Consider the following 11,008-nt stretch of genomic DNA (forward strand, 5'->3'; position numbering starts at 1 on the left):
ATCTATTACTAAGAAACAATTTATGAAGAAAACATAACTGTCTGGCAGTAGAATGCAACTTTCAGCATTACTAATACCAAAGTACAACAATGGGCATGAACTACAACCACTTGCATGTTTTTGCTTTCAAAGAGGTTTGTTACCTCACCAAATTTTGCATGTTCCTTATCTTCCCTATATAAGCTGCACCATAATAACAACTTCAATTTAAGAATACTAGTTGACATATGTAAATCATATAAATTATTATTATTCCATCTATTCACCACTTTATAGGGTATTTATTTCTATGTACCCAAGACAAACCTTGCCCCTGAGGTACATTGTGCAGCAGCTATTTCCAAAGTACATTTTGTTTTTAATATGTATTACATGTATTATATAGTTTTATTGTGAGGGATGACTATATATTTTATAACAGTGTCTTTCGAATGATGTATGAAGATCCTAAAATGGCAGTTTTCTGAAGTTTCCTGATGTGTTTGCCCGGGATGTTGGCCAAATAGTTCCTAAGTGATTTGGAGACAGTTCCAGTTGCTCCTGTAATTATTGCGATTACTTGTGCTTTCATTTTCCACATTATCTGTATTTCAAGATCTTCTTTGCTTCTTTCTTAATTATATTCCTGTCAGTTGGTACTACTATATCAATTAAGAAACAAGTTCCATTTTTGTTTCAGATTATAATATCAGGTTTGTTATTTGGAATGGTTCTATCTGTTTTGACTTGGTGGTTCCATAAAATAGTTATTTGGTTATTCTGACTTGTCTTATTATTATATATAACTAACTAACTAACTAGATGGCTTACCGAACCCGAAGGTTCATCACCGAATTAACCAAAGCCCTCCACCGGACCCTGTCCTGGGCCAACAAAATCCAGTTTCCTTCAACTCCTATCTCCCATAGATCCCACCTGAGATTATCCTTCCATCTACGTCTAGGTCTCCCCAGCGGTCTCTTCCCTTCAGGTTTCCCAACCAGTACCCGGTGCACACCTCTTGTCCCATCCATGCGCGCTACATGCCCGGCCCATCCCAATCTTCTCGACTTAATCACCCTCACAATACTGGGGTAGCAGTACAGACTTTTAAGCTCGTCATTGTGCAGTTTTCTCCACGCCCCATCATCTTCCCTCTTAGGCCCAAATATCCTCCCAACACCCGATTCTCAAACACCTGCAATCTGTGTTCCTCCCTGTGAGTGAGAGACCATGTTTCGCACCCATACAAAACAACAGGCAAGATTATTGTTTTGTATACTTTAATTTTCAGGTTCTTAGAAATCAGACGGGAAGACAAAATATTTTGGACTGGGAAGTAGCAAGCATTTCCGGAATTTAGTCTCCTCCTAACTTCCTCACAAGTATCATTTTGATTTGTTATTGTTGTTCCCAAATATTTGAACTTTGTAACCCTTTCAAAGGATTTATTAGCCACCCTAAGATAATTTTGCCCGCCTGTCTTCTGATGACGAGATACTAACATGTACTTAGTTTTTTCTGAATTTACTTCTAGCCCCACTTGTCTACTAGCCTCTAGTAAAACTTCTGCGTTCCTCTTTATTGTATTCATATCGTCCCCCAATAAATTAACATCATCAGCATATGCCAATAGCTGATGTGTCCCATTCAATTGCATACCCTCCTGCCTATCTTGGACCTTCCTGATAGCATATTCTAACGCAAAGTTAAAGAGCAAGGGAGACAAAGCATCTCCTTGTTTTAGACCGTTCTTGATGAGGAATGTCTCAGATACATATTTACCTACTCAAATTTTGCTACAGGTTTCATTTAAGCACATTTTTATTAGACTCACTAGCTTCTTTGGTATACCAAATTCAATAAGAATATTATATAACACTTCTCTCTTCACAGAGTCATAGGCTTTTTTGAAATCTATAAATAACTGATGTATGGTCCCACCGAACTCCCATTTTTTCTCTAGTATCTGACGAATGCAAAAGATCTGATCAATCGTTGATCTGTTTCGTCTGAACCCACACTGATGATCCCCAATAATTTCATTCGCATATGGGGTTAATCTTGCCAAAAGAATGTTGGATAGAATTTTGTATGAGGTTGATAGCAGCGAAATTCCTCGGTAATTACCACACTCAGTCTTGTCCCCCTTCTTATGAATAGGAATAATTATAGATTCCTTCCATTGTTGTGGCATCTCTTCCTTATCCCAAATTAACTGAATATGCTTATGGATCCTCATATGCAACCCTTTGCCACCTGCTTTACTTAATTCGGCTGGAATCTGATCAATTTCTGGAGATTTATAACTTTTCAACTTCCCAATGGCTAGTTCCACTTCATCTAAGCTAGGTTCTGGCACCAACAGTTCAGCTGTATGCATTTTAATCTGTCTAATATCACCAGTCTCATGAACATTTAAGAGCTCGCTAAAGAAATGTTTCCACCTATTCACAATTTTTATTGGATCTGCAAGCAAATTGCCACTATCATCCTTTACCAAATTGGTCTAGGGTTGATATCCTTTCTTAAAGTTATTATTGCCCCTGTACAGGTCTCTGATGTTTTTTTCCTTATTATTTGTCTCAAGTTCAGCAATTTTGCCCTTCAGATATTCCCTTTTCTTATTCCTAAAGGTTCTACTAGCCTCACGTCTCACATTACATAGATTATCCGCATTTGTTTTGTTTGGGTCCTGCAACCATTGAAATTTTGTTTGCTTCCTTCGATCTATTAATTTTGAACATTCTTCATCAAACCACGGTTTATTTTGCTTTCTCCTGTAGTATCCTAGTTTCTCTTTCGCTGAAATTTTGATGCAGTTTCTGACATTTTCCCACTCCCTGTTGATGTCCACACTTTCATTATCTTCATTTGTCTCTAAAATTCGAAACCTATTCGAAATTTCAACTTTATATTGTTCCTTTGCCTCTCCCTCACTTGATTTTTTCAAATCAAATCTTTCTGTGTCAAAATTTTGTTTAGTTCGTCTACTTACTGAAAGCCGCTCCCTCACTTTTGCTACCACCAGATAATGATCAGTGTCACAATCTGCTCCTCTGAATGATCTCACATCAATTACATTTGTCTGCCTTCTCTTACCTACTAAAACATGATCTATCTGATTGTGTGTTCTGCCATCTGGAGAAGTCCAAGTGTATTTATGAACATCACGGTGTGGAAATTTTGTACTTTTTACAATTAAATCTTTTGACGTAGCGAAGGTTACTGCTCTAACACCGTTATCATTACTAAGTGCATGGAGACTCTCGCTGCCTATTGTGGGTTTGAAGATATCCTCCCTCCCAATTTTTGCATTGAAATCTCCTAGCAGAATTTTCATGTGATACTTGCCAAATGTATCAAATACTGATTCCAATTCTTCATAAAAGCTATCCTTGATATCATCGCTTTTGTCTTCAGTTGGGGCATGAACATTAAGGATAATGATGTCGCACCAACGTCCTTCCAAAATTACGTAAGACAACCGGTCACTAACAAATTCTACTCTCTTAACTGCTGCCCTAATTCTGCTATGAACAAAAAAACCCGTCCCTAACTGATGATTGTCATTCCCCTTTCCATAGAAAAATGTAAAATTGTCCATTGGGATCGTGCCCTCCCCTTCCCATTGCACTTCCTGCACTGCCACTAAGTCTAACTTATAATCCTCTAATTCCCTACTCACTGATTTCAGTGCCCCATCCCTATAGAGGCTCCTAATGTTCCAGGTATCAAATCTCATGTCCTTTTTCAATTGCCGTGGTCGTGCCAAAGAGTCCGTCCTGATCCGAGGCTTGGTTGATTTTTCCATAACACATCTTTTTTTAAAGGTGAAAGGTTGTTAGCCCTACACCCAACCCCCAACCTGGAGGACCAGGGTATCACTCTTAGTCTAGCGCATCTCCTTAGACCTGTCCGGCTTGGGTGACCCTACCATGAGCCGAAGCTCCGGCCGGCATAGCCCTAAGGGTCATTTGAGCACGCAAGCCTCCTCACCCGGCAGATTGCCTTCGACAAGGTGGTGATACCTTCGAGAAGGCTTATTATTATATATAATATCCTTAATTCTCCACTCATTTCAAAACCCATTTGGTTCAAATATTATTCCCTGAACACTGGTAATATTCTTCATGTTCTATGACATACAGATAAAACAATTATTAATTCCTCTATACATACATTATTTTAATGTATTACGAATAGTTTTATGACAAACAAGCAAGTCTTTTAACATCCTTTATCAGAAATAGGGAAGACCTTGTGCACCATTATGAAACATTATTTTATTTTTTATGAATCCATAAGCAAAATCACAAACAGGAAATCTTTTATGGTGGTTAATAGCAGTGTAAATACTACACACAACTAATACAGCTGAATTTCTGAAAAGAATAAACAGTTCATTTCTATAAGAAGGTTGTGAAAGTGTCGTACATATTAAAATGGTATAAGGATATTCTGGTATTATAATTTGATATATATATGTATATATGAAATAATGAAGTATACAACCTTAGGATAATTCTCCTGTATCTTTATTGCCATAGGAAATAAGCTGCAACTGTAATAATTTTGTAATTGGTACTCTCCCAATTCTATTTAAACAGAGGCTACAAACAAGTTATCTTTACTAAGGGAAAACGGGATGTTTCCAATAGATTTCCAAATCATCCCTCTTGGTCAACCAGTGATGGGACACATTAAACAAGCCAAAGTTCCAATACACAGTGGCAGAGTATTGCGATGAAGCAAGGTTTACAAAACTATTATTTTGTTAACATTTAGAAAGTACTTGAAAGTTGGCATCACCAATCTTGTATAAAACCAAGGCGAACGACCACCCTTGTTTACTCTCTGAACTTGAGTCTAGTCAGTCTCCACGCTGGAAAGAACTCAACCCTCATTAGAAGTCAGCACTGCCCTTGCTTAGGCAGATCAACACATCTCAGTTCCTGGGTTCCTCGACAGCTTGTAATATATTAGTTTCTAATAAATACTCAAGTTAACTTCCAGCTTGCAGCACTTCAATCACCCCGAACTGCCTCCCAAGGGATCTGTTTGCCCTGCTAACCCATCTGAGCATTGTTGGGATACAACAAAAGAGTCAGTATGTTTAGATATAAGTTTCATATTTTGTTTTCATAATAATGTATTCTTTTTTTAGATGATCACTACCCTACTCACTATATGTAACAGCTTTTCCACACTGTTCAATTTTTATCACATGGTCAGTCCAGTATGCTACAAAACAAACAGTTTTAGGTTGTCTGTCTTATCCTGGTGGTAAGAAGTTGCCAAAGAATGGTTAATGCTAGTTTTCTGCTGCCAGAGGAGTCCCTTGTGGAATTGCTACATTTGCTCTGTATCTAATCTTATATATAAGAGATAACAACCTGCCACAATAGTGTTCATATTGGACCAAATTATGGAGACCCATTTAGCAACATGGATGTGTAATGTCTATGCACTTAACTTGAGACCTGCACTGTACCTGGGTGGCCTGCATTCTGCTATACATGGCAACTATTTAGCCAATAAGAATAATCTAATGACATTAGACAGGCTATATAGTAAAGGTAAGGTTGTTCCTGAGGCTAAACTAAGAACCATGAGATCAAGAAGTGAAGTGTAATTTCACACATTCTTGAACCTGACAGTGGTCAGCTTCACACCCAAAAAATTTTCAGACTTCTACAGCTGTTTGTAACTAATGTTTCTGTTCTTGGATGACAATAATACACTGTGGTGGGGTGGTTTGCCATTTTTGGAAAACCTGGCTGTCTCCACTCCTGAATGCCATGCGGTCAAGAACTCTATATATATATATATATATATTGGTATCAGGCCACTCTAGTTTGCCTTGAAGATTGGGCCAGCTATTTTCTCTAAAATACAGAACCAGTCCAACACAATGCAGTGTTATCACCCAAAACTGTGAATTTAACGTTCTGATACACTGACTCATGCCTTGTACATCAGGCAAGATGCCCAAGTCAATATCATTCAACATTTCTTAGGTACAACAAAACTTGCCAATTAAAGAGCATTTTCAGCTAGCTTTGGATGAGGTCAGTTTAAATGATTTTAGATCAGCTAGTAATATTTATTATGCTGAGTATGCATTTTTTGCACATTTTAACAATGTGTCCTTTCCAATACTCATAAATCAGCTGGTCCTAAAACTGATTGCAGTTTCAACTCTAAATTGATAGTGCATATTCTTGTTCTTCAGTAAAATACATGTCAGCTGTGCATGTCACAAGCATTTATCTGAAAAATGTGACCTCATCCACATGCACATAAAATTTGTTGTGAAAACTGGAAAATAGCAGTTTTTTCATGTAGCAGACACGTCACCCAAGTGTGCAACATGGAGGATCAGTACCCACTTCTATGCTGTTATAAAGGAAAAACCTTCTAGGAACATGTATGTGTTCTTAACTTAAGAAGAGTCCTCAATTAATAATTAATTATAAAGGCAATTTAATGTCTGCAAAGACCAAAAATTACTACAAATACAATAATATTATTACACCATCTATTACTTTCTCCAAACTGTTAAAAATCTTTTATGAAGATTTCTGTCTTCTGGGTTGTTGCAATGTGTAGACTGGTCAATGTTTACAAACATTTCAGAGGTCATACTGCCTCCGTCATCAGGGCGTCATTGCAACAACCCAGAAGACAGAAATCGTCATACTCACTGCTGTGAAAACCTCAAATCTTACATCTTTTATGAAGTTGCACTTAATGTAACATAAAACTCTATGGCATTTATACATCTACATTATGTACTTTACAAATGTCTTCATATTCAACTTTATCAATTATTCTGCCTTTCAAGGGGCCTGATGAAATTTCAATCGTTACACAGAATTTCCTCTCATCCAATTCCTTAAGTGTAGCACTGTATCCACGGTAAGCTCCATTTACAACAAGTACAGGCCGCCCGAGTGCCGGTATCACCGTCTGAAGGTGCAACTGGTCCAGTTTCAGTTTGTGTCCACTATCCAACATGGAGACAATAGCTACATATTTGTTTAACACTTGAGTCACAACACCCTTCTTTTTGTAGTATTTGTCACCCAGAGATTTTTCTACCACTTTCACAATAATTCCTTGAACCAACCAATAATCCTTTCTATTTGTACGTTTCTTCTTGCTCTCTTCATATTTAATAATGTCATCAAGGGCTGATGCTTTTCTTCTTTCCACCTTATTTTTATGTTCCTTTGAATCTTTGTTCTTATTTCCAGCTGAAGAAGATACTCCTTTATTATAGTCGTTTTTGAGAGGATTGCTTGACACTAGAGTTCTATTACCTTCAATTCTTTTTCCTTCCAAGTTCAAATTTACAACTATTTTATCTTCCTCAACTGGCCGCACAAATTCTGTAAAGACAGGAGAGTCACTCTTGGCACATTCTTTACCCTTCTCAATTTGCTTTTCAATAAATGCCATCATTTTCTCCTGATCATCTCTGTCCATTTTCTCCTTGCGGACAAGGGCCTCTTGCATTGCAATGGTTTCAGGATCACGATCTATGTATTGTACATACCATCCTTTTTCAGTTTCATCCACCACACACTTCCCTTCCCTTCCAAGCCATTTCACAAAGTCTGTCAATGTTTCCCACTGTGTAGAATTCATATGTAAATGGTGACGCTGCGATATATAATCCTGGTACACACGATTTGCATGAACACGCTTTGTTCCAAACTGACGTTTTAACAATTCTAAATAGCCATCTTCAAATTCTTGGGAGAACTCGTCAATATATTTATCTGCGTTATCGGCAAATAAAAGAAGTTGCCGCTGATGAGATTCAGACATCATATGGCATTTAAAACCGTTCTCATCACGGCACTGCTTTTGACACATCTGACAATACCACCTTAGTTTTTGCAGGCCTTTTGCTTTGATTTTATTAGCAATATACTTTGGGGTGCCTACTTCATGTTTCCCCATTTTATTTAATTATATATTTCTGATGCTTTGTGCTGTATTGCGAATTAGGTTAAACAACTCACACCTAAAAACAAATTTTCAATAGTGTATATTACCTGCTGATTGGACAAGTTCAAAACATTCTCATGCCAACACAGCTGACATCTGATACACGGAAAATCATTTATATACGTCTTCACAAACGAATTTACTTTTTAATCACGAATTCTTTTGCTCCTACAAATAATACAACAGACCAACTTTCCTTACAACGATCAAGTCAATTGTTTCGTCACTTCTTACAGGGTCGCCAAGGGGTTAGAAGAGAAATTCCCAGCATGTTAGCCAAATTACCGTTACTTGTATTAATATGTATCCCGTAGTGGTATTATTAATGAAGATATTGGAGTGAGGTTTTGTACAGTTCATTTTCATGAAGAACTAATACCGATATCCTACTACAAGATTTTCCTATGCAAACAATCTCGCAAGTTGTTAATGTTTCGGAGCTGTTTAATTTCCCTATCATGATATGGGCATAGCATCAGTGGAGGCATTTTTAAAAATAAGGTATTTCCCATGTACACTTTGTTTTGAGTGTGAGAAGGTACGTTACATTAACACGCGGAATGTCTACTACTCCCATTTTAATATTATCCTCCTAGACACCATTCAAACAGTAGCACTACTGTTTGCATAGGCATGAGCTGCTTTATATGTGAATACTTATACTTGTTATGTACCTAGTCTTATCTACCAGCTTGTGTTTCTTGAAAAGCAATACATACTAGTAAATTCTTGAATATTGCGCTAGACTTTGTGTAGTGTGTTGAAATTACAAAGGAACCATGAAGAGTTGTAGGTAGCAGTACAGAACTCTGCCTGAGACTCTTGAAATGCCTGACATTAAACATTGAATGTAGACACTTGATTTCACTGAGAAAGATTCAAGGCTTACAGCAAAATTAGAGGTTAGACTACTGTTGCAAAACTTGTTTTGTGCATCATTATCTTAATCTTATTCATATGTATATCACCCTAAAAATCCATCAACCTTGGCTGGGTTTGAACCTGCAAACCCTGGGTCCAGAGGCAAGCACTCTAACCACTAGTCCACTGAGGGCAACAAAGTTTCATACCATATACTATCTGTTTCCATTTCATTGCTGTGAGGTTGCTGTGAAATCTGTGTGACAGATTGAATAAACAAGGCAACATTATTTTTAAACACTATAAATAAATTTATTTATGTTAGTTTTAAAAACAATTGTAAATATGATAAAGCAGTGTATGATGCAGGAGGTATATTTACTGAAAGGGAAGTGACATCTAGAAAATTGTTCTCAATGGTTAAGGCTTCGTGGAATGTGTTTGTTAAATTTAAAGTTATTGTGAATGTATCTAACTAACTAACTAGATGGCTTACCGAACCCGAAGGTTCATCACCGAATTAACCAAAGCCCTCCACCGGACCCTGTCCTGGGCCAACAAAATCCAGTTTCCTTCAACTCCTATCTCGGATAGATCCCGCCTGAGATTATCCTCCCATCTACGTCTAGGTCTCCCCAGCGGTCTCTTCCCTTCAGGTTTCCCAACCAGTACCCGGTGCACACCTCTTGTCCCATCCATGCGCGCTACATGTCCCGCCCATCTCACTCTTCTCGACTTAATCACCCTCACAATACTGGGGGAGCAGTACAGATTTTTAAGCTCGTCATTGTGCAGTTTTCTCCACGCCCCATCGTCTTCCCTCTTAGGCCCAAATATCCTCCTCAACACCCGATTCTCAAACACCTGCAATCTGTGTTCCTCCCTCTGAGTGAGAGACCATGTTTCGCACCCATACAAAACAACAGGCAAGATTATTGTTTTGTATACTTTAATTTTCAGGTTCTTAGAAATCAGACGGGAAGACAAAATATTTTGGACTGAGAAGTAGCAAGCATTTCCGGAATTTAGTCTCCTCCTAACTTCCTCACAAGTATCATTTTGATTTGTTATTGTTGTTCCCAAATATTTGAACTTTGTAACCCTTTCAAAGGATTTATTAGCTACCCTAAGATAATTTTGCCCGCCTGTCTTCTGATGACGAGATACTAACATGTACTTAGTTTTTTCTGAATTTACTTCCAGCCCCACTTGTCTACCAGCCTCTAGTAAAACTTCTGCGTTCCTCTTTATTGTATTTATATCGTCCCCCAATAAATTAACATCATCAGCATATGCCAATAGCTGATGTGTCCCGTTCAATTGCAAACCCTCCTGCCTACCTTGGACCTTCCTGATGGCGTATTCTAGCGCAAAGTTAAAGAGCAAGGGAGACAAAGCATCTCCTTGTTTTAGACCGTTCTTGATGAGGAATGTCTCAGATACATATTTACCTACTCGAATTTTGCTGCAGGTTTCATTTAAGCACATTTTTATTAGACCCACTAGCTTCTTTGGTATACCAAATTCAATAAGAATATTATATAGCACTTCTCTCTTCACAGAGTCATAGGCTTTTTTGAAATCTATAAATAACTGATGTACAGTCCCACCGAACTCCCATTTTTTCTCTAGTATCTGACGAATGCAAAAGATCTGATCAATCGTTGATCTGTTTCGTCTGAACCCACACTGATGATCCCCAATAGTTTCATTCGCATATGGGGTTAATCTTGCCAAAAGAATGTTGGATAGAATTTTGTATGAGGTTGATAGCAGCGATATTCCTCGGTAATTACCACACTCAGTCTTGTCCCCCTTCTTATAAATAGGAATAATTATGGATTCCTTCCATTGATGTGGCATCTCTTCCTTATCCCAAATTAACTGAATAAGCTTATGGATCCTCATATGCAACCCTTTGCCACCTGCTTTAATTAATTCGGCCGGAATCTGATCAATTCCTGGAGATCTATAACTTTTCAACTTCCCAATGGCTAGTTCCACTTCATCTAAGCTAGGTTCTGGCACCAACAGTTCAGCTGTATGCATTTTAATCTGTCTAATATCACCAGTATCATGAACATTTAAGAGCTCGCTAAAGAAATTTTTCCACCTATTCACAATTTTTATTGGATCTGCAAGCAAATTG

At 37.8% G+C, this 11,008-nt stretch overlaps 1 protein-coding gene across 1 annotated transcript; it reads right to left on the bottom strand.

Annotated features, from left to right (window-relative positions):
- Positions 1-6,448: 6,448 nt before the first annotated feature.
- Positions 6,449-8,207, bottom strand: LOC110832230 (kin17 DNA and RNA binding protein). Its single transcript, XM_087346370.1, has one exon. The coding sequence runs from the start codon at positions 7,948-7,950 to the stop codon at positions 6,757-6,759; it is 1,194 nt and encodes a 397-aa protein (XP_087202496.1). The 5' UTR covers positions 7,951-8,207; the 3' UTR covers positions 6,449-6,756.
- Positions 8,208-11,008: the final 2,801 nt, after the last annotated feature.

This window comes from Zootermopsis nevadensis, unplaced genomic scaffold, assembly GCF_977971745.1.
Source record: "Zootermopsis nevadensis isolate Lab colony 2312 unplaced genomic scaffold, Znev_1.0 Znev_ptg000010l, whole genome shotgun sequence".
In the NCBI taxonomy this organism is placed as follows: Eukaryota; Metazoa; Arthropoda; class Insecta; order Blattodea; family Termopsidae; genus Zootermopsis; species Zootermopsis nevadensis.

Bases quoted from the DNA above. Each gene is read 5' to 3' on its own strand.
- LOC110832230 (XM_087346370.1), bottom strand. From the start codon at position 7,950: ATGGGGAAACATGAAGTAGGCACCCCAAAGTATATTGCTAATAAAATC.